This window comes from Myotis daubentonii, chromosome 19 (assembly GCF_963259705.1).
Source record: "Myotis daubentonii chromosome 19, mMyoDau2.1, whole genome shotgun sequence".
Lineage (NCBI taxonomy): Eukaryota > Metazoa > Chordata > Mammalia > Chiroptera > Vespertilionidae > Myotis > Myotis daubentonii.
In genome coordinates this window covers 2,285,671-2,309,781 of record NC_081858.1, presented here as the reverse complement: position 1 = coordinate 2,309,781, position 24,111 = coordinate 2,285,671, and the positions used below count along the sequence as shown (strand labels likewise).

Sequence of the window (24,111 nt, the reverse complement as noted above, 5' to 3'; positions counted from 1 at the left end):
AAAGGAGGGAGAGAGAGAGAGATCACATCAAAACATCCATGTGAGAGAGAAACATCGATCAGCTGCCTCCTGTACGCACCCTGACCAGAGATCGAACCCATGACCTGGGTATGTGCCCTCAACAGGAATCGAACCCGTTGCCTATTGGTGTACAGGACAACACTCCAACCCCCGGAGCCAGGCCAGCCAGGGCTGCACCACTTCTGAAGCAGGGTAATGACATGCAGCATTATTTTTTAGGAGGATCTTTGTGAACCACACAGTTAAATACATTCACTGCCAGGGAAACAAATAAATCCCAAGTGTACTGATAGATGGTTTGATCTCAACTCAAAATAAGACATCTAGTTCCCACAGAGCTGGACCCATTTGTCCATGAGCTGCGTAAAGCAAAAAGGAAGGCAGGGCTATCAAATCTGCAAAGGGAGCAAGGCTAGTCATACAGGTAATACAACGAACGGCAACCACAGTGAGAAGGGGTAAGACACTGCTCCTTTAAAACTCAGGGGCGGAGAACCCACGTGAGGGTGAGAAGAGGGTGAGGCGGCTCCCTGCAGCTCTCCCAGGAAGCGTAACCATGTCAACCGTTAGCCGCCGCCTCCTACACCCTGGAGCTGCAGCGCTGCCTCCAGGACTCAGGTCCAAACGTGCTCCTGGGTGGCCTCCCGGTGCCTTCTCTGGGCTCCCAGAGGGACCCTTTCCAAACTGGAAGCCGCCTGAGAGGAGAGCTGCGCTGGTGCCAGTACAAGGGCTCTAGGAGCCACTGATAGTACCATCACCCTGCCAGGCGCCCGGCACAGAATGGACACCAATTCCATCCCCACGACCGAGTCAGCACCTGTGTCTGGGTCTTTGGGGTCAGTGCACAGACACACGGGCTCCTGTGAGCGAGCAGGAAGCCTGCCTGAGCTGGTCCCGGCAGCGAGCTGCGCAGGTGAGGAAGCGAACCCCCAACGGCCTGATTTACCAGTTCAGACACGTCCACACGAGCAAAACAAAGCGTCCACTTTTTGTCTCAATTTCAGTTCCCATTGACAAAGGTCACAGCCTCAGGGAAGAACCGAGGCAGAAGCTGAAACAAGTAATAGTCACTCCGAGTTATCTGTGCTCCTCAGGAAGGGACAGACACGGATCATTTAAAAGAACAACACAAAACCCACTTTACGTGGTGTCCCCGCCGAACCTGTGCGTCACTGATGGGACGCTGCTTCCTCCGAGGCCTGGGGTCAGAAAGCTCCCTTCAAAGCAGGCCCTCCCTGCCCGGCCGGCGGGGCGCAGGGCTGAGCATCGACCTGTGAACCAGGAGGTCACGGCGCGATTCCCGGTCAGGGCACAAGCCCGGGTTGTGGGCTCCACCCTCAGTAGGGGGCATGCAGGAGATGGCCGATCCATGATTCTTATCTTTGATGTTTCTATCTCTCCCTCTCCCTTCCTCTCTGAAATCAATAAAATGTTTTTAAAAAACACACACTCCCCTCACCTAGCCTCCTTCTCCATCCAGCTGGCTCCAAACGCAATGGACTCACAGCGGACACAGGAAGTTCCCAAACGGTGCCTCACTCACCTTTGCACCCTTGGGACCTAGAACACCCGGTTCATTACAGATGTTAACAGATGCTGGGGTAACTGACCTGAGATCCTGCCGAACAGAATACGCCCCCGTTCCAGCTCGGGCCCTGACTACCGACCGTCGCGGTCACGGGATTCCTTGTGCAAATGAATAAGGAACTGGACACGTAATTAAAAGGAATTGCCAAAAGGAGTCAGTTGGTGGTCAATGGAAAATTAACGAGGCGGCCAATAAATGCTCCGAAACTCGGGGGCGAGCCGTGGCTGTGGAGGAGGCCCAGCTCGAGTCCTGGAGCTCGGACGCCCCTGGCATCCAGGGCGGCCCAGCAGCCATCACACACGCCCGGGACGGCGATGTGTCCAAGGATGTGAACTGACTGCAGTGTTACCGCCTGCATCTCATCTGAGGAAGCTGCCAGCACGCAGCACCAGGGCAAAAGCAGAGCCGCGGGAGAAGCAAAAACACTGTGATCAACAGACCGAGTCAGTGCCAGGTGGCCACACAGAGTCGGGCCAAGTTCAGACTGATATTTGGGACACGTAGACTTATCAACAGATGCAAACACCTACATCATACCCACTGACACTCCAAACGGCCTGTCCACGCAGAACAATGCTACAGTGTCCGTGGTCCCCACAGCCCACAGCCAGTCATTTCTAAGTGTCCGGAGGCAGCAGGGCCCGGCCACAGGTTTTCCTGGTCACATCCAGCACCAGCTGGTGCCGCCAGGACCCTGCCCCTGAGCCCCGGCAGGAGGTGGGGACAGGAGTCTCATGACCACTCGGAGAAGCCAGCTTGCAAATGGAACCTGCAGAAGCTACACTCGGAAAACCAGGCCCCGACCACGGTCTGCCGGCCACGGGAAGAATGAATGGGTTCCTAGGAAGCCGGACTATGTCCCTACTCTGTTTCTCTCAGTCGCCGCCCAACACCACACACAGTAGGAACTCCTTCAGAGATGGGAAACAGCTGCTGGTCACTGGACACGCTGCCTCACAGGATCAGAGCTGGCTGATGGGTGAGATGGGATCAATAAGGTAAACACATGGAGCTTCGTGTGGGAAGTGTGCTCTGGCTGCCTCCTCTGAGCCAATGCCATCCGAACGTAGATACCAAGTGCTGCACACACAGCCCGCGGTGGGCAGTGCCCATGGCCTGGAACCATGCGGGCCACGCCAGGCACTGGGACTGGCTTCTCTCTGCTCCAAGGCCGGGCTGCTCGGCACACGTCAAATTCACCGCAGGGGAACCATCTGTTAAGATCCCTCCTGCAAACCATCTGCCCCTCTCAGGGCCGGCCCTGCTTCTGCAGGCGTTCCTCCCGCACAGAGCACTACGGCACCGACGCCCTCCATCGCTCCCGGACTCACCGCGGTTCTCCTCACAGCAGGGAGCAGGGAGCCCGTTTCCCGACCTAATGCTAACAGATTCGCTGTCCTAAGGGACAAAAGCAATCAAAAGACTGGTTTTGACAAAATCAGGCTTCAGGAGGCAGAAGTTTCAAACTCCCGACATTGTTGCTTTTCCGAGCAACATGTTGAAAGGAGTGCAGACATAATTTAAAGACCCGAGTGCCAGTCTCCCTGTCGCTAACGAACGGGAGACGCTGGGCAAGTCCCTTTATGCTGCTGAGCTCGGTCTCCCCTCTGTAAGATGATGTGATTGATTACCCCACTGTCCCCTCTAAAACCATTGGATGACGGCCAAAGTCAACTGGCTACCAATGTGCATGAACCCTGAAATCATCACTCACGTACCGTGGTTACTTATTGTTCGTGGCTGCACGAGTACACGTCTGTGTGTAACACACAGGGCAATGAAAACAATGTGACGAGCCGGTAGTTTATCGTTAAACCACGAGTGACTTGTATTTAAATGGAGCTGTACCTTCTCAAATCAATACAACTATCTCATTATTCCTCATGGCGCCCGGGAGCTGGGAAGGGCAGGTGATCGATCACTCCTATCGTGTGGAAAGCGGAGTCAGTGGTTTCTTCACATCACAATTGTGCTGTCACACCCAGGGCGGCAGAGACAGGCCTGTTATCACCAGACTTGGATGCTCTGGGAGGACAGTGTGGGGCTAAAGGACAAGCTTCATCAGACACTTACTTCAGCTCGTTGGTTTCCATGCCCTGGGCGATGGCCACGAGGATGCCGCCGTGGTCTCCCCAGGTGTAGTAGTGAGGGCCGGGCAGCGCCTGGAGGGAGAGGACAGCGCTGACACCACTGCGGGGAGTGACGGGCAGAATCGGCACACAACACACACGTGTATGTCACAGAGACACATGCATGTGCGTGCACACATGTACACAGCACACATGCGGAGGCACACACACAGAGGCACACAAGTGTACATGCATACATACAGAAGCCACACACATGGAGACACAGCGCACATGCACACACACAGAGGCACACAAGTGTACATGCACACACACATGGAAGCACACAAGCACACACACGGAGGCACACAGGCACACACATGGAAGCACACAAGCACACATGTATGTTTACATGAAAGCACACAAGCACATATGCACACACCCAAAAGCACACACAGAATAATACAACTGTATATGCATACATATAGAGGCCACACACATGGAGACACAGCGCACATGCACACACACGGAGGCACACAGGCACACACGGAAGACACAAGCACACATGTATACATACACAAAAGCACACACAGAATCACACAAGTGCACACACATACATATAGAGGCCACACACACGGAGACACAACACACATGCACACACATGAAAGCACACAGAAGCACACAGTGCACATGCATGTGCACACACACCACACACACACACACACAGGCAGTGTCTGGGTATCCAACCTATTGGCTAGAGGTGAGGTGCGTGACAGTTCTCTGTAACTGTGAAAAGCCAAGCAATGTGGGGCTTTATGACAATCTATATACTAGAGGCCCAGTGCACAAAATTCATGCACTGGGGGCAGCAGGGGGTCCCTCAGCCCTGCCTGCGCCCTCTCACAGCCCGGGACCCCTCGCACCTTACCACCCACCTGCTCGCTGCTCCTTACTGCTTAGCTTGCTGCTCCTTAGCGCTGCCTGAAGGCGGGAGAGGTTCCTGCCACCACTGCTGTGCTCGCCAGCCATGAGCCTGGCTTGTGGCTGAGCAGCGCTCCCCCTGTGGGAGCACACTGACCCCCTGGGGGCAGTTCCTGCATTGAGCGTCTGCCCCCTGGTGGTCAGTGCGTGTCATAGCGACCGGTTGTTCTGCCGTTCTGTCGATTTGCATATTGGCCTTTTATTACATAGGATTGCATATCGAAATATGGAAGTGCACACAACATTCCCTATAAGCAGCGGCATGAGGACAGGACCTATGCGTGAGCTCTTCTGAGAACCCCACCTACCTCCGGACATCACACTCAGCCTGCAGGAGGCGCTCTGACCGAGGCTTTGGCTGAGTTCTGGGGCTGCCCTCCCGCCCTACCCCACGTGCAGCAGGGCCTCAGAAAGCTACCCTCCTCGCCCCCCGGAAGAGAGCAGAGGCACTCCCCTGGCCCTTGAGGCAGGCAGGCTGGTGAAGAACTTTCCGTTTACAAGTTTGGGGAGTCCCTACTGTCCAAGGACTAGAGAACTAGCTGTACCTCAGAAGTGGTGTGACCAGCGCCTGAGGGCACACGTTAATTACACAAGCCTCAGGCCAAAGCCGTCTGCTTCACAGAATGGAAGAAAGCACCTGCAGATCACAGCTCAGAGAGGAGGCTCCATTTCAATGTCGACACACAAGAGCAACAAATCGCGAGGCTCCGGCCTGGCACCACGACGACTATATGACCATTTACTAATGATCAGCCGATACGTACTGAACACCCACACCTGCCAGATGCTACCAGGCCCCAGGGACAAAAAAGTGAGCAGCCCTGGCTGGTTTGGCTCAGTGGATAGAGCATCGGCCTGTGGACTGAAGGGTCCTGGGTTCGATTCCAGTCAAGGGCACATGCCCGGGTTGTGGGCTCCATCCCCCGTGTGGGGGTGTGCAAGAGGCAGCCAATCAATGATTCTCTCTCATCATTGATGTTTCTCTCCCTCCCTCCCTCTCTGAAATCAATAAAAATATATTTTTAAAGTGAGCAAAATGGACATTGCCTTGTGCTCATGGAACTTATAACTTAGAACATTTATTTCTTTAAGTCTGTTTTTGATTCAAAGTAGCATGTTTGCAGAATCACAAGCGCACACCACAAGGTGTGCATACAGATCAGTGCAGCGGACACTGTGTGTGGCTCCAGGTGCTTCCCTGCTTATAATCTTAGTTGAGATGGGTGCCTGCACCACAAGCATGTGCGTTCCTGAAATGCTGGCTCAGTGCACATGCTCACACAAGACCCGAGGTGGCCTGACCTCTCGCCACCGGGCGCCCGCACTGCTGGAGACGTACACGCTCATCTTGCTGGCCAAGTTCTTTCCCACCGAACCTGAAACACAACAGGAACAATGACTTTTTATTCAAGAATATGTCAGGTAATCAACACCTTGTCCAACTAGAAATTCTGAGTAGGATCCAGCAACTAAGAATGCCTTAAAACCACAGAACAGCAGTTGCTGCGGCAGAGGTGGGTGGCCACCATGCAGCTGGCTGCACGTGAGAAACGCTTACCCGGTAAGAACAGGCAGAGCACACTTACCGGTGGCAACAATGAGACCAGGAGCCGACTCCTTGGACAGGATGGGCATCCTCCGCAGCTGGAGGCTGAGCAGCTGGCTGAGCCGCTGGGCCAGGTGCAGGGAACAGCCCTGGGACAGCTACAAACACAAGTTCCAGGCTCTGTCAGCAAGTGGTGCGAACCCTACGTCTCCCCCAGACACGGAAGCCTGCGAGTGGGCATTGCAGCCTGAGGCAGAGGGAGGGGCCAGGCCCAAAGGAAAGCAGTCCCAGCCGCTGGCCCCACACTGCACCGACGCCTCCCCTCAGAGAAAGAGAAAAGTGCTAAAAACTCCGCTGGGACTCAGCAAAACAGCAACCAGAAATCAGCATCAGCTCAAGGAGACGGAGAGCTACCGATCTCTCCCCAGTCCCCAGGGATTCTCCATGTGAGTCCCGGGACACAGCACGAGTCCAGGCCCCGAAGGAGCCACAGGAAACGTTTCAAGAATGCCACATCCGTACCAAGCACGTCTACAGGTGTTCCCCGGAGACTTCGAGTTGTTCAAACCGACCTGCACCACTCAGGCTGCAGGTTGGTTCTGCAGGCAAGGCCTCTGGGTAGGGGCGTGCCTGACTCTCGTGGCCAGAACTGGTTTCAGATGTGTCCTGCACAGGCTCACTCTGTGGGCGCTTACGGACAGGTAACAACGGTGACCTGGTTTGCTAGATACACCAGTTTTTTATACTAAAAGGATCACTAACAAACATCCATCTGGCCAGCATCACAGTTTGGCAAGTGAAAACTATAGCAAATCGAGTTGGGTCCCAAAGAAATATCTGCCAACCTCTTCCACCTTCCTCCTCGTCTTTCACCACCTAAAATCAGAAGAAGAAACTAAAAGCCGAGGAGCTGTCATGCAGTTCATTTGTACAGTGATCAGTCGATGACACAGGAAGCTGACTCTTCACAATGCCATTAATTCTATATAACCAGGCGTAGGCCCCGCCACAAGCTGAAAAACCTGCTGCCATTCACATCTGACTCACGCCCAGCTCAGAGATCTCGAAGACGCTGCTGAGAAAATGAGGGTCTGCATGTACCGATGCGATGTGTTCAGTTAAGAGTTGGTGCCAATCAGAAGATAAATCCGGGAGTACATTTTCAAGCAAAATGTCCAAAGAAGTTTTCCCAAGAACCACAGATACTGTATATATTTAACCACAGACAAACAAAATTCAATAACCCAAAGACCAAGTAAATGTCTCACTAAAATATTATCGTTTCTTCAAAAATCAGTACTACTTGTTTTTATCTGAGTCCCTCTGTCCGCCTACTTCACACCCTGGTCCTGTATGTGCGATGAACACAGAGATGTGGTGACTGGATAGAGCCAGGGACCATACCTGTTCTTTTGCAGGAAAAGAAAGGAGTTGCTTGGTATACAGGACTATTTAATGGGCCCAAATACTGCATTTCAGTACCCTTAACTTTTCTGATGAAGCCACAGACAGATGAAATCAGACAATCCTAAATTATATGCAGAGAGGGATTTTAAAAGAAATTCTATAGAAATAGCTTCCGGTGGGAGAGGTTGACAGACATTCCTGGTGCGAAGCACAGTGGTGCCGGTCATGTCTGATAGCACGTATCGGCCAGAAGACATGCCAAGAGCACACAGTCCTCAGAGCTCAGAGCAGAGCGAGTAGCAGTGCTGTGCAGAAACAGCAAAAGCAAAACCAAGATTTCGTTTCATCCTTAAACACCCACAGGCACTGCATAACGGGCTGTGAGGACCCGCTGGCTCTCACCCTGGAGTCACGGGCCCCCACTCCATTTCCTCACCTCCCTTCCATCACCTCCACTGCTGAGAACTCAGTTTCACAGAGATAGGATGTCACCCAGAGAAGTGCAGTGCGAGCAGAGGCGGAGACAGGAGCGCACAGGGGCCAGCTGCCCAGGATCACAGAGCCTCCTAAGCTCACACTGTCCACGGGGCACCCCAGTGTGCCTCGTACAGAGTTTGGGAACTGTGCGTGGAGAACGACAGACAAAGCTGTGTGTTGAAAAGCCAAATGAGATGGAAGCATCCGTACCTCGCAATCGATTTTTTCTCCATATCCCGTGACAGCCGGGGCCTGGAGAAACTCCCAGGTGCCCCCTTTGTCAAAGGTGATGACTGATCTCATGTTCTCCTCCTTCATGGAGCCGTTCACCAGGGTGGCGATGAACACGCCCTGCAGCCCTTCCACGCGGTGGAAGTCAGCAAACGGCTCACTCGCAAAGTACCTACAGAGAACAGGAACAGCGGGACTTGGCGCGCTGCTTCTCAGTATGTTTCTATTGTAAAGAGCATAAAGTTTAACCATGTTAAGTTGCACAATCCAGTCGCATTGGTAGCCTCTGGACTCCTCCTTCTCTCATCCAATCTGTCAGCAAACCTATTAGCAAATGGTCAGAATGTAACCGTTCCTATTATCAGCACTGCCCTGGCCTGGTCACCCAAGGCGCCTCCACTGGCCTGGTCACCCACGGCCGCCTCCGCTGGCCTGGTCACCAACCGCCTCCACTGGCCTGGGTCTCTGCAGCATTTTCACAAAGATTCTCTGGCTCGCACTCTCACCACCTCCACTGGTCTGATTTCCAGGCAGCAGTGAGTTTGGCTTTTTTAAAGAGAAGTCACTTTAGCAGCAGACACGCTACAATGGAATTACTGAGATCAGCACGCCCCACTAAAGGGTGACATGCACATTCATGAAGGGTCCATATTCTTCTGTCATTTAAAATGTTTTCAAATAAAATTTTTAATTAAAAGTAAAATATGCCCTGACCAGTTTGGCTCAGTGGCTAAAGCGTCGGCCTGTGGACTGAGGCGTCCCAGGTTCGATTCCGAATGGGGGCGTGTACCTTGGTTGCGGGCACGTCCCCAGTGGGGGGGTGTGTAGGAGGCAGCTGATCGGTGTTTCTCTCTCATCGATGTTTCTAACTCTCTATCCCTCTCCCTTCCTCTCTGTAAAAAAATCAATAAAACTTATTTTTTTTAAAAAAAGTAAAATACAAGTTACATGGGTGGTCACTTAAAATTATTTACAATACTGTCCACTTTTGTTGAATGCACTTTTCTTTATATAATGCAATTCACAATTTTTAAATGATAAAGATAATGTCTGTCTTCTGTTCAAAACCCTGCATTCTACTAAGAAGGAGAAATTAAATGTCTTCCATCCCCTTTAAGGCCCTGCTCCCTCTGATCCTCTTGGATTCTCTCTCCCTCCTTCCGTTTGCGCCTCCCTGGCCTCCTCACTATTTCTAAAGTTAGTCACTGTTCTTGCTATTCCCTGTGGCCGCAGCTCAGTTCAGTTGTCTGCCTGGCTCCCTCCTCCTATAACTCAGGCACCTGCTAACGTGACCCTCCTGGAACCGACTTCCATGATCCTCGACATAAATGATACCGCGTGAACCTCTCCTGTTCGCCTGCACTCACCATGGCACGTGACGTATCGGTTTACGTCCCGTCTTCTCCTACGGAGGACGAAAGTTCCCGCGCAGGGACCTCACTGCTGTCCTTAGAGCCGGTCGGGCTCTTGGCAGCAGCGTCCTTGCCTTGAACGAACTGCTGACTAAATGAGCTGCCAGCCTGGAGGGACAGCGGACGGCGGGACGTGCCCTCTGACCCGGGGCCACAGCTTTAGAGCCCGACCTCCACGCAGACCAGTCATCAGCTTGGCCAGAGGACACTGCCCAAGAGCAGAGGGGGAGCCTATCAGGGGGACAGCTCCCGGAAGTCTGGTTGTCACAGGACAAAGGTGGCACGCAGGAATCAGTGCCCCCGGCCACGGCACTGAACCCCCAGCCCCAGGGCCTTCCGGAGCCCAGGAGCCCCGTTACTGCAGAACAATCAACTCACCGCGTGATTTACTGATAAAGGATCAAGGACGTCAGTGTCCTTCCATAGACAGAACAATACCTCACACAAAACCGGGCACCTGAACAAGAACCCTGAGTGAGAGGCGGACAGTGGCTCAGATACTAAATGTCGCCTACAGCAGCGGTGCTCAGCCGGGCAGCCACCAGAATCACCTGGGGACTCGCACCCAAACCAGTCCAACTGTCATCTCTGGGACCTGGAGCCAGGAGTGGGGTTTTTGAAAACACCCCCAACTGAGTGAAAATGTGCAGCTATTGCCGAAAACCAACAACGAGAGGCCAGTCCTGCGACTCTGAGAAGCGGGCCCCGCGGATCTGAGGAGCGGGCAGAGGCGGGGTCCTTACCTGACCAGCGTGTCACTGCCGGCCCCAGCCGGGCTGTAGTAGAGCACGTTCTCCAGGGACAGGGAAAACCGCAGCCCCTCCGCCTCCGAGATGTACAAGTCAGTGCGGTTGTCACTGTGGCTGACACACACAAACACCTGGTCCTCGGAGGCGTCTGCGACGTAATACTCCTTGGGGACGAAAAGGAAAGAATGATGAGCCACGCGGTCCTGGGCGCTCCCTCGGTGAGGGGAGCAGGTGGGATCTTCTCTCCCCCAAACTCCAGCCCTTTCTGAACCTGGACATCTGTGCCTAACGCGGCAGGAACTTACATACGTGCCCCTGCCCTTCTTTTTCTGCGTTTGAATATGTTGGCATCGTTCTCGGGCCGAAGTTACCAACTTAAAAACCAGCCTGCTGTGCTTGGTCAGACATTTAATTAAGTCACCACTCAGCCTTGGCAGGGCGATCTCGCAGCCTCCGCGGGCCCCGGGGCGGCGTTCCCACCCTTGGCTAGAGCAATGACGCCCACAGAGCGTGACCGCGCCCCAAGACCGGCACAGGGCTGCCTCCCCTCCCTCTGGAGACCGAGGCTGCTGGGCCGCTGGAAGGGGGCTCTGGCTGGAAAATGGGCCACGAACGCCATACGTGACCTAAAAACCTCTTTTAGTTAATGTCTCCCTTCTTCCCCGAAGACCTACCATCAGTACAGAACGCAATCTAGATGACCATGAGCGTCCTTGCCTTTTTCTCCAAGGTGACCGCCGGCAGCTGAGCCCGCAGGAAGCAAAGACCAGCAGTGTTTCTACCAGACACCCCGGAGCCCTGGCCTTCCACGCCGACGGCCAGTGTCAGGGCCTTCAGGGGCTGCTTCCCCTGCGGCCACGTCTCTGATGACTCAGCCCACCTGACCTTTCTGAGCAACACCCATGGCCTCTGACTACGTGTGCTCCCCCGTGGGCTTCTCAGCCTCTGCACCTGAAAGGCAGGACCTGAACCTGACACCTTTCTGAACCCAGAGTGTGTAACCCAGCAGGGCCTTCGGTAAGCGCTGCTGTCCGGCACGGGCCTGGCCCCGGCCTCTGCCCTCGCTGCCCTCTCCCACTTACAGCAAATGCAGGGTCCGGCTCAGCTGCACTTCCCACGCTGGAGAAGAAACCCGACCCCCCCCCCCCCCCCCCGACCCCCAGAGCATAATGGCTCTGGAGACCTTTCTGGAAAGTGACTCAGGCGCCTGGTCAAATGTCCCCGACACGACACCCACAGCGCCCTGTCCTGGCCCTGCAGGGACAGTGACGCCTCCTCCCGGCCCTGAAGAACCCACTTACATTAATGGGATGTCTGGTGACAAACTGGGCTGCTCGCATGGGCTTCCGGCCAAAGGAGACCCAGAGCTGCACGGACGGCAGCTGCTGGCTGCCCGGGAGGTGCTGCCGAGGAAGAGGAGGACAATCAGTGATGCTGCATCAGCCCCTCAAACTACGTGCAAAACAGGAGTCGGGCCCTAAATTCCACGGAGACGCTCAGCAGGGAGTGCGCCCCAGAGACGTGCTTCCCGCAGCGTCCGCTCAGCGTGCCCCCAGACGGGTCTGCAATGGAGCCCAGGCGCTCCCGGATGCGAGAGGAGGAGGACCACGCTGTGAGGTGAGACGTGGGCTGGGGAAGGGATGGAGCCCCCCACAGCTCAAGCGGAGAGGGGAGGGGAGGGGCCGCGGGACGAGGCTGAGGACGGGTGGGCAGAGCTTCCAGCCGAAACCACCATGGTGAGCGCACACACACCAGGCATACATTCTCCTCCACCCCAGTGCCCCCTGCAGGTTATGAGGACACCTGACTCAGGCTTTCACTGGTACCAAGAACGGGGGAACATTCACTGATTCAATTTTTCAGTCTTTTAATACTTCTCGTTGGTGAAGGTATTTTGCTAAAATATGGTGTTTGTTTTGGGGGTTTTTCTGGTAGAGTACAGAGTATTCCACGTGGTACTGACCACGTCACATTGTGTTTTAGATATGAAACCGTGGCTGGAACCACAACAATGAGTGTAAAACACGAGTTAAGAGGAGACCCCTGCATCTCCCGAGGCCGCTGTGTAACTACAAGAGGAGGAGCGGAGTCGGACTGGGGCTGCTCTCTGGACGGGTTTAAACGGCCCCGGAACCGGAAGCACCGCGCACACGTTTTGTGCAGATGCACTCATCACTCCGCTAGGGAGGGGCCGCCCTTTGCAGGTTCTCAGTGATTCACGAACACGACAGCAGCACAGGCGCTTTCTGTGCTTGTGCACTTCTGAGGGGGGCCCTCCTCACGTGGCCATCACCACAGGCGTGGCCAGCAGGCGCCCTGGAGGGCTGGGCTGGCTGCCTCCTCCTCGACGGCTCACGACTGCCCACTGTGGACCCCAGCTCCCCACAGAATACGGAGCACACCCGTGTCTCCTCACGGTGGCGGGCTGTGCTCACAGCTGCCCAGTAAGTACCACGTGGAGAGCAAGCCGACAGACACCATGTCACGTCTGACTCTTCTGAGCAACACACACACGTATTCAAACCACCACTGACAAGTGTGGAAAGTCCTTTGTTTTAAAAAAGCCAGGGGCACCTAAAAACCGTGTTAATAGTTTGTACTCAGTGTGGGACCAGTAGGAAATAGAGACCTATTAAAAATGTAAAGTGTATCACCTGAATAAGAAAATAGTTCCCAGAAAAACATGTATAAATTCCAAAGTCCTACCAGCATGGCTCAGTGGTGAGTGTCGACCTATGAACCAGGAGGCCAAGGTTCAAGTCCCGGTCAGGGCACATGCCCAGGTTGCCGGCTGGATCCCCAGTGCAGGGCTTGCAGGAGGCAGCCGATCAATGATTCTCTCTCATCATCGATGTTTCTCTCTCTCCCTCTCCCTTCCTCTCTGAAATCAGTAAAAATGTATTATTTAAAAAAAGAAAACATTTCTCCAGGCATGTGGTGGGGAAGCCCTCCCGCCTTTAGCCGCCCACATCCCCTCTCCTCATTCCAGCCTTGCTCCCTGACTTCCCTGTTGGGGAGGCCTCTCTACACCCCGAATCCCAAGGGCTTGGACCCGCGTCTGCCTGGCCAGCTGCCAATCACATGAATGAGAACCTGGAGGAAAATATTACATCTCACTTGCCCTGGAGGGTAACAGCGACAGGAAGCAGAGCAACCTCCCAGTTCCCAGGGGCCTCAGAGCCGAGGTCCCGGCCACTGGCTGCCATCAAGAAAGCGAGCTTATACCCCCCGGACACAGGCCAGCGCTCTTGGCTGGGCCTGTCCTCTCCCGGACACAGGACAGTTTAGTTGCAACTTACCACTTGATACAGTTGCAAGGCAAGCCCTGCTAAATAATTAAGCTCTGTGAGATGAGCAAACTCTCTATTTCAGCATCTGGCTCCAACCCACCCAGTCAAGGGGGAAATGCTCCCCAAGTCTGGGCGGGCAGCTACTTCCTCACAGCTGAAAGCTGAATTACTGCCCTTCTTAGAGCTCTAACTCTCGCGGCCCCTGACTCATATTCCGTTAGCCACGTAACTGCACGTGGGCCCAAAACTCACAGAGGACTCCGCCGAACGCAGTGGTTCTCAACCTGGGCTGCACATTAGAATCACCTGGGAATCTTTTTAAAATCCTGATTTCTGGGCTTCATCCTCCAGAAATTCTGTTTCTTTGTTACTAATGTTGTGGCCCCACCCCATCACAAAGGAACAGGCCCACTGGAAAGAAGTCAGGCAGTGGAATGAAAGAAACGCCGCTGAGCTCCTCCCTCCTCCCTGAGTTCTTTTCATTGGGATTTCAAAGAAACATGTGTTTGTAGAGGACGCATGCAAAACCACCAGATCTCAGAGCTTCTCCACCGCTCGACCTCCGGGACCTCCCACGCCCTCCGGGCATGTCCGTCTCTGCCAGCACTGTCCAGGCCAGCCCCCCCACCCCCCGATGACCACAGAACGCCAAGCCTCAGAAGGGACGCTCCGAGCAGCTCATTCCTCGGCACCTTCCACTCACCACCACCTTGGTGGCAAACATGTACTTGTCCCGCAGCTGGAAGTCTCTCACTGCCTCCAGGATCACCTCCTGGTTCTCCCGGGACTGGAAGAAGTCTGTGCTTCGGAAAACTGTGGAGTACCCGGAGGGCTCGTGCCTTTCCACGTAGATGGTGTTTGGCTTGTCGTAGGGATCAATCCCCCTGAAAGAAACAACAGTGTCACCACCTTTCCCAGTGTGTCCCGAGGCAGGCCAGGACGCTGGGACCGCCAGTGCTGCCAGCATCCCCCTGGGCTGCTCCCGGTCCGTTCGCAGCGTGGGGAAAGGAAGAGTAAAGAGGGGGTGCTGGGATCCAGAAGGCCGGCTTGAGGCTGTCAGCACGTTTCTGGCCTCGGTGACAAACCCCGGGGGAGTGAAGGAGTTTGCCAGGATGCTGGGTTCTCGGGAGGATAACTCAGGAGGAACCCGCGTGGGGGCCAGGCAGGCACATCCTTCCAAGGCCTCCCCCCCGCCCCCCCCCCCACCTCCTCCTGCTCAGGCCGCTGCTGCCGGTTCACCAGTGAGATGCGCGCCCTGTCCTGCGAGTCTCCCTCACAACTCTGCGCACACTGACCTTCAGAAACGGGGTGCATCTCTCCCCGCACTTCTGTCAGCTCTGCACCCCCCGCAGGGAGGCCTTCCCACACCCTCACCTGCACCTCTCAGTCTCATCTTCCGGGGGCCAAGTTCAAGCCTCCCTTCTAGGAAGCCTTACCCCATGCTGGCTTCCCACTCCCGACTGGCACCGCGCCTCCCCGGCGTGCACCCCGTCTCACCGGCCGGCACCGCGCCTCCCGGCGTGCACCCCGTCTCCCCGGCACCGGATTTCAAGCGTTTTAATTCATTTTATATGCGTTCAAACGTAGGAAACTGCTTTGGTTGGATGGGCTCTGAAGCAGTCCCCTTACCTGACACGGTACTGCTTCTTGTATCATTCGACACTGAATGTACCAAGTTACAATGTATGGCGGTCCCCACACTGCAGCTCTCTGAGCTTCCAAGAGAGAACAAACGCCTTTCAAACCACGCCTTCTGTCTTTTTATCCCACAGCGCTCCCACCTGAATTGATCCTGCTGCACTGCGTCTCCAGGCCATAATCCCAGGGCTCCTCCAAAAGGGGACCAGCAGAGGGAGGAGATCAAACTGCCCTGGAGAAGCGCCCCTGCACTGCTGTTCCCCCAAATACAGCCCAAGCCGCAGCCCAGGGGACGGACCCGCCCCAGGTTCCTCACGCCCTGAGGCCAGGCCGACCCGCACCCGGCAAAGGTGAGGAAGGCAGAGCTCACCCACCACAGGGGCCTGAGTTCCTCCCATGCACAGAGCTCGGATAATGAAGGTTAGGGCACCAAACGAGAAGCTTCAAGATGCACTGCCAAGAGCATATTCTAAGAAAAAGAGAATGGCCCTGGCCGGTGTGGCTCAGGGGATAGAGCGTCGGCCTGCGGACAGAAGGGTCCCGGGTTCGATTCCAGTCAAGGGCACGTACCTGGGTTGCAGGCTCCTCCCTGGCCCGGGCCCTGGTCTGCCTGGTCTGAGCTTGTGCAGGAGGCAACCATCGATGTGTTTCTCTCACATCGATATTTCTGTCTTTCTCTCTTCTACTCTCCCTAAAAATCAATGGATGGCAAGGATTAACGGAAAAAGAAAAAGAAAAAAGAATGAAAGAATGAGGAAAGAATAAGGGAAGGGGGGAGGGAAGGAAGGGAAAGTTGGGGAGAAAGAGAGAAGGCGGTAAGAAGAGAAGAACGGAAGAGCCTCTTTGCACAGGGAAGACCTTTGGCCCCGTAACCGGGAGGGAAGAGTCGCTGGAGAAGCCGGGGTTTGGGCCTAATGTCACGGGCTCTGCGCAGTGAGGGGTGGCCTGCTCCCTTCTCCTCCACAATTAGAAGCACTGACTAAAGTACCCCCTCTGCTCCGGGCGACATGCACATGAGCATGAGGCTGCGGGGTGTTTTAAAAGGCAGAGGGGAAGTCTGAGGACAGCTCACCTCTGCTGTTCAGACTCAGACGAGAAACAAAGCTGTGGCTTCTGGCCAGGTCAGTTCCGTAACCCCGCGGGGACCGCCCTTTCTGAGAGCCGCGCCCCCTAGGGCAGCGGTTCTCAACCTGTGGGTCGCCACCCCTCGGGGGTCAAATGAACCTTTCACAGGGGCCACCTAAGACCATCGGAAAACACATCTATAATGACATACTATTTTTGTGATTCATCACTGTGCTTTAATGATGTTCAATTTGTAACAATGAAAATACATCCTGCATATCAGATATTTACATGACGATTCATAACAGTAGCAAAATTACAGTTACGAAGTAGCAACAGAAATAATTTTATGGGTGGGGGTCACCACAACATGAGGACCTGTATTAAAGGGTCGCGGCGTTAGGAAGGTTGAGATCCATGCCCTACAAGGTTGCGAGTTTGCGTTTTGCAGTCCTGGCCTCCCCTTTCTTACGTTCACTCACACCTGCCTCCTCTTCTGTGTGCCCTCATCTGGAAATCCCATGCCCTGCTCTACCGCCCAGCAGTCACCAGCCTTGCCTGGCCTCCCCTTTCTTACGTTCACCCACACCTGCCTCCTCTTCTGTGTGCCCTCATCTGGAAATCCCATGCCCTGCTCTATCGCCCAGCAGTCACCAGCCTTGCCTGGCCTCCCGGCTCCCTGGGCATCCGGCCCCACCCGCAGCTCCTCCCCGTCCCGTCTACCAGCCTCCAGCTCTGGATAGCACACGGGGTAGGTTTCCGGCTCTCCTGCTGCTCCAAAGGCTGCCACTGCTCTCTGCGGGGTGAGATCACACTCGCACTTACTGTGGGGAGCCCTAGGGGGGCCTCCAAATGGCCTGAGACGCCCTGACACCCTCACACACTTATCTAAACGGAGATGAGCCCGCCCTAAACTATCTGCATGTCACACTAATTCCCAGCACAAAGCATCCTTGTTTAGTCATCCAGCCGGTTTTCCCTCCTAGCACATGGTCCCCAAACAAGTGAAAGAGCTACTTGTCCCTGAAAGCACCCAAAGCGCTGCGGGCATTCCTTGATGGAGGGCGCACTCGGACCGGACGAGGGTAGGGCTGCAATCTCACTGAGGCTCCACAACCTCTGCCCAAGGAAAAGAACAACTGGCCGGAAACAGCCGCCCTCTCTGCCAAGGCAGCTCGAGGTGAGGTTCGCCGGGGCCCCATCTGCACTGGCCTCAAGCCCTAGGGAGCAATGCAACTCAGAGACACTCCTCCTCACAGGCTCCTGGTGAAAGAGGCACAGAGTACCTCCCTTCCCGCTGGGCCGCTACATCTAATGAAGATAAAATTAAAAGTGAACAGACAGCCCTGGCCGGTTTGGCTCTGGATAGACTGATGGCCTGCGGACTGAAGGGTCCCAGGTTTGATTCCGGTCAAGGGCACATGCCCAGGTTGCAGGCTCGACCCCCAATGGGGGGCGTGCAGGAGGCAGCTGATCAATGATTCTCTTTCATCGTGATGTTTCACTCTCTCTCCCCCTCTCCCTTCCTCTCTGAAATCTATAAAAATATATATTTTTTAAAAAGGAATGACAAACTGGAAAATATAAATACACACAATCTATCTCATATCACGAAGAACTAATCTCAAATATATCGAGAGCTCCTGGTAACCAGTAATAAAACAATGATGAATCCAGTCGTCAAAGGGCTAATGGCAGAACAGACGTGTCACCAAAAATATACAAAAATGAACCTAAAGGGTAAAAGAGGTCCCAAATCATTCACAACCAGAAAAGTGCAAACGGAAACTACACTGAGATAGTATTTCTTTCCTAACACACAGGCTTGGAGAGACGCACAGTTCTATGCTGCTGAAATTTGCGTCTTTCTGTAGAAAATTTGGCAATTTCCACGAAAGTTATAATTTCAAAGCTTCATTCACCGGGGATATATCAATGCACAAAACTGACAAAAGCCCCTGTCCTCGTGTAGCTTTTATTTTACTAAAGAGAGAAAGACAGATAATAAGAGTGACAGCTCTAAGTGCTGTGCAAAGAACCCTCAGGTACTGCAGCCTGGGAACCAGGAGAGCAGCTGCCATTGCATGGGCCCTGGGGACAGACCTCCTGGGGGCGTGTGTTCCAGCGGCCCTGGCTGAGGTCAGGGAGTAAGCAGTGACCGAGCTTCAGCGAGAGCTGAAGAGAATAACAGGTGCCACGCGAGTGGCAGGAGTGTGCCTGGCATCTGCCTGAGAGAAACAGGACGGCACGAGGGCTCGAAGCAGAGGAGCAGGACCTGAGCGTTCACAGGATGGGCCTGGCTCTGTGCTGTGCAGGGAGCCAGCCGGTGGCCGTCCGAGCAGGACATCCCGGCCACACACTGAAGGGGGCGCCCTCGGGACTCCTGGTAGGCGGAATGGGAAGTAGGAAAGAAACTTGGACTCAGTGATGACTCAGTTTTTGGGCTGAGCAACTAGACACTGAAATGGGGAGGATCATGGCTGGATCGGATCTTGAGGGGAGATCAAGAGTATATTGGAGAGATACCAAGCTTGCTGTGTGTGATCAGGTTCCTGCCCCTGGGAATCCGTCCTACATATCCGCCTGCACATACATTCAAGAGTATATACAACGTGCCCGGCAGCATGGCTCCGTGATTGAGGTCAACCTATGAACCAGGAGGTTGTGGTTCAATTATCGGTCAGAGCATGTGCCCAGGTTGTGGGCTCGATCACTGGGGGAAGAGAGGGGGGCGTGTAGGAGGCAGCCAATCAATGATTCTCTCTCATCATTGACATTTCTCTCTCTCCCTTTCCCTTCCTCTCTGAAATCAATAAATATATCTATTTTTGATCCAAGGACCCTGTAACAGAAAAAGATCAGAAGCAACTAGGACTAGAAACAACTGTACTTTTAAAAGCCTGTTGATTTCACCTTCCTTCTCAGCAACCAACAAAGGCTTCCATCGCTTTCAGAATCAGTCCAAACTCCTCTCCCATCTTTACCCAACACACGGCCCCAAAATAAAACTCAGCGTTTTACACCCCAGCACCGCATCATCTCGTCTCCATCTGGCCATTCTGTTCCTGCACCCCCACAGCGCACCCCACCTGCTGCATGCAGCCAGTGCTGTCCACGAGCGCCCACCTGCAGAGAACAGGCCCCACTTCCACCGTCTCATGCCAGGCCCACGATTCCCGAGCTTCTTAACATGTATTAGGTGCAAAAATGGTCTTTCCACCCTGGCCAGGGGCTCCGGTTAGAGCGTCATCCCAGGCTCGATCCACGTCAGGCACATACAAGAATCAACCAATCAATGCATGAAAAAGTGGGACAACAAATAGATGTTTCTTTCTGTCTCTCTAAAATCAATCAATAATTTTTTTGTTTTTAAAAAAATCTTTCTGTATCTCCTAAACTACAATCTCCTTAACAAGTTTATCCATGAATTAGTCAACTTCACACACCCTAAAGCAGTGATGGCGAACCTATGACACGGGTGTCAGAGGGGACACGCAAACTCATTTTTTTGGTTGATTTTTCTTTGTTAAATGGCATTTAAATATATAAAGTAAATATCAAAAATATAAATCTTTGTTTTACTCTGGTTGCAAATATCAAAAAATTTCTATATGTGACAGGGCGCCAGAGTTAAGTTAGGGTTTTTCAAAATGCTGACACGCCGAGCTCAGAAGGTTCGCCATCACTGCCCGAAAGCACATTTAGCATCTTTTTACATTCAGTGGACATCCAAAAAACTATGTAATGAATGAACAAATGAATTGATCTTATATAGAGAAAATTCCCCACTTCTGATGGGATGCTATAAAAATGAATGTCTTCAGAAACCTCTCCACCCGAAAGAGCACTAAGATCCCCACGCTCCCTGGTGGACTGAGGACACAGGAGCCAACGCCTCAAGAAGCCTCCGCTCTCATCTCCCACCGCCCGCCACACTCCCCTGTCTGGAGAATGCACCGCCTGCCACACTCCCCCGTCTGGAGAATGCACCGCCCGCCACACTCCCCCGTCTGGAGAATGCACCGCCTGCCACACTCCCCGACTAGAGAATGCACCGCTGGCCCAAAGGCTCCACATTTCAGGTGAGGGAGGTTTGCCCCCCACTCCGTCCGCGCCCCCGCCCCCCACCTTGCTGGAGCTGAACTGGAAAAAGGAGATTATGGAATTCATTTTCTGAGCTGACAGGACTTACCAAGAAAAGGACTTCACATGCTCCTGAATCAGGATCCAGGTCTGGCCAAAATCGTCCGACTTCCACAGCTGCAAAGACCAAAGTGACAAGCGTGGCTGTGAGGGGAGAAGCGGCACGACCTAATGGCTCTGCCAAACCCGCCAAAACCCGAAACCCGCCGCAGAGGCTGGGGGCTGCCAAACCCGCCAAAACCTGCCGCAGAGGCTGGGGGCTGCCAAACCCACCGAAACCCGCCGCAGAGGCTGGGGGCTGCCAAACCCACCGAAACCCGCCGCAGAGGCTGGCGGCTGCCAAACCCACGAAACCCGCTGCAGAGGCTGGGGGCTGCGAGGATGGCACCACGGCTGGCCGGGGCCAGCGCGTCACTCCCAGGGAGACCAGCCGGAGGGGAGCCCTCCGCCCCTCTGTGTTTCCTCCATAGTGACTAAGGTCTCCACAGGCCCGGGAAGGAAATGATGGGACTTGTCTTCCATTTGTGGATTATCAGAAACTGTATTTCCTCAAGACTAGCCCTCAGATAATGGTCAAAACAAAAGGACGATGCTTGGCACTTCTCACCTGGGGAAGAGTCCTTAAAACTACACAACCAGCCCCAGCCGGTTTGGCCTGCGGACCGAAGGGTCCCGGGTTCAATTCTGGTCAAGGGCATGTACCTCAACTGCAGGCTCCTCCCCGACCCAAGCCCTGGTCAGGGCACATGCAGGAGGCCACCCATCGATATGTTTCTCTCACATCGATGTTTCTCTCTGTCTTTCCCTCTCTCTTCCACTCTCTCTAAAAATCAATGGAAAAACATCCTCAGGTGAGGATTAAAATAAATAAATATTTTTAAAAAACTGTGCAATGGCCACAACCGTGAAGGAGATGGAGAGGACGCTGGTCAAGTACAGGATCAGAAAGGACCAGAGGGTCGCTGAACACACAGGAGGCTACGCTGTGAGCAAGTAACCCGCCAAAGCCCTCCCCCTCCCCAGGCACCCCTGTGCCCCTCGGCCTGACCGCCCTGCGGTGAGCAGCAGGAGACCACAGACAGCAATAACCCAGCCACACTGGTGAGCTGGCCCTGCCCACACGGAGGGAGCGCCCCCTATGCATGCGAAGGTAAACAGATCACGTTTTGGCTAAACAACCTGCAAAGGAAAAGGAATGTTCCAAGCTTTCTCTGAGCAAAGTCATTCAAAACTTATCACAGATCCAATCCTGGATCTATGGAGTCCAGGATCTGCAGGTCTCACAGAGTTATGCCAGGCCACTCTTCTCAACTCGCCAGTGTCAGCTTTGAAATATAAGTGCCACTCAGCTCTCCTTCCCATCGCTCACCCTCTCGAATTTGGGTTGAGAAGAAACGCGCACATTTATGCTGTGCGTTGGCACACACGCACACCAAGAGAAGATGCGTGTCCGTGGTAAATTCAGGCACATGGCAGGCAGCAGCAGAGCGGAGGTAGAGGGAAGAAAAGGCACAGCGGAATGTGGCTGGCGGGCTCTGCAGGGCTGGCGCCAGGCTCCCCACTGCTCTGAGGCTGACAAAGGGTCCCGACCGCCCGGAGGAGGGCATCAGACTTAAGGAACGGGGCCTGCCAGGGGCTAGGTGCGCCCTGGCTCAGGTGCATTCCTTCCCCAGGGAGCGCACAACAGCTACAAAGGCTGAGCTTGAGGGCGGAGGAGGGAAGGGCCGGGGAAGGTCACTCAGAGGACACAGTCCACAGGACAGAGGCAGGGAGGAACCCGGCGGAGCCCCGCCCGCCATGCTCGGACACTCTCTTACCTGCTTGTTGGGGTGAGACCTGTCGAAGCCCAGGAGGAGGTCGGAGGCCTTGCTGTGCAGGAGGAGATCGGCGGCCCGGAACGGGATGGAAAAGCCTCGGATGGTGTTGCAGAAGTCGAACGTGATCCAGAGGTACTGGGCGTAGGCGTCTGCGAAGATGTACTGCAGAGGAAGGAGGCAGCTGGAGCGGGCCTGGCGGAGCCGCCAATACCCTCCCGCAGTGAGCGCCTGGCACGCGGGCCTGCAGGCTCACCCCTCCTGCTCTCTCACCCGCTCCCGCTGAGGGAGGCAGGTGCACACCCGTATGACTCAGCAAAGGCACGGGTGCAGGACGGGCTTGCGTTTAACCAGATAATGAACCTGTGTGGGAAGTGGGCCTCTGTGGTCCGCCCCAGCATGGCCGGCTTTGGATGGAAGCATCACGGAGTTTCCCCAGGGCACACAGAATGTGGGGAGGAGGGGAGAGGATGTACAAACAAAGAACTGTGGGCGTGGGCCAGCATCCTGGTGGAAACCCCAGGGGCGCCCACCTCAACTGGGGGGGTGTGGGGGGGGGAGGCAACTGGAAAAAGCCTCAGTCCATCCTCTTAAATGGCCCAATGGGAGAGAGCAGACCTGGGCGACCTATGAGGGAACAGGTGACCATGGTGCTCAGCCAATGAGGAGCCGGAGGAGGGACTCGCACCCTCGGGATAAATAGCCTGTGATCGCTGCTCCATGTGCCTGTCCCAACACCCACTCTTGCAAGGCCCATCTAATGTGTCAGTGGTTGAGCATGAACCTTTGAACCAGGAGGTCACAGTTGGATTCCCAGTCAGTGCCTATGCTGGGCTGCAGGCTGGATCTCCAGTGTGGGGCGTGCAGGAGGCAGCCGATCAATGATTCTCTCTCTCCCTCTCCCTTCTTCTCTAAATCAATACAAATATATTTTTAAAAACTGCTTCCACACCCCACTTCCCTGAAACCTGTGGGTGTTCCTCCAAAGCTGCAGCGGGCTGGCCGCTTCGCCAAGACCTCCCCCAAGCCCAGCAGCTAAAGGGTTAGTGCCCGCCCGAAGGGTGGCCTTCCGGACCAGCTCCCACGTCAGGCAGGTCTGAGTGGTCAGTGCCAATCCAGTGGCTAAATACTTTACATTCCACCTCTGCTACCAGCGCGCGTGGCAGGCGCAGGCACGGGGGCACCTGGGGTCTCCCTCTCTGGGGCCGGAAGAGGAGCAGGTCCCCGTCCCTCAGCATCCTGAGAGCAGCCATGCTGCATGGACATGAGCTGGACATGCGCGAGGGAGCAGGGCAGTGGGGACCAAAGCAGCAAATACAACTCCTAGTGGAGCCAGAGCTCCCGCCAGGCAGGAAAGTCTTGAGGGACGGACTCCTACACCGTCCTCTGCCCTCCTCCTACCTCCCCTGGGGCCCAGGGCAACCTCCTCCAAGTCACATTGCGGGGGGGGGGGGGGGGGGGGGGCGCGGGGGCTGGGGGGATCTTCTGCAGAAACAAGCACCGGGCCAGCCAGTTGGGAAGACAGATCAGGAGACACAGCTCCATCTACTGCCTTGGTGACCTCTGTACCATGACAGGTTGGAGGGAGGAGGGTGCACACGCGCACACGCACATGCATACACGCACACAGGCACACACACGCACAGGCACAGGTGATGCCAGGAAGAGAGCGCAGCAGCCAGT

The 24,111-nt window shown here is 54.8% G+C and overlaps 1 protein-coding gene across 1 annotated transcript in view; it reads right to left on the bottom strand.

Annotated features, from left to right (window-relative positions):
• The window catches only part of SORL1 (sortilin related receptor 1), a 146,088-nt gene that overhangs the window by 92,400 nt on the left and 29,577 nt on the right, over positions 1-24,111 (bottom strand). The window contains exons 4-12 of the mRNA XM_059676766.1: positions 22,432-22,593; positions 20,664-20,731; positions 14,472-14,652; positions 11,780-11,881; positions 10,473-10,642; positions 8,297-8,489; positions 6,243-6,360; positions 5,959-6,032; positions 3,683-3,771 (exon numbers count right to left, since the gene is read on the bottom strand). Coding sequence (XP_059532749.1) covers positions 3,683-3,771; positions 5,959-6,032; positions 6,243-6,360; positions 8,297-8,489; positions 10,473-10,642; positions 11,780-11,881; positions 14,472-14,652; positions 20,664-20,731; positions 22,432-22,593 — 1,157 coding nt within the window. The remainder of the gene's footprint in view (positions 1-3,682; positions 3,772-5,958; positions 6,033-6,242; positions 6,361-8,296; positions 8,490-10,472; positions 10,643-11,779; positions 11,882-14,471; positions 14,653-20,663; positions 20,732-22,431; positions 22,594-24,111) is intronic.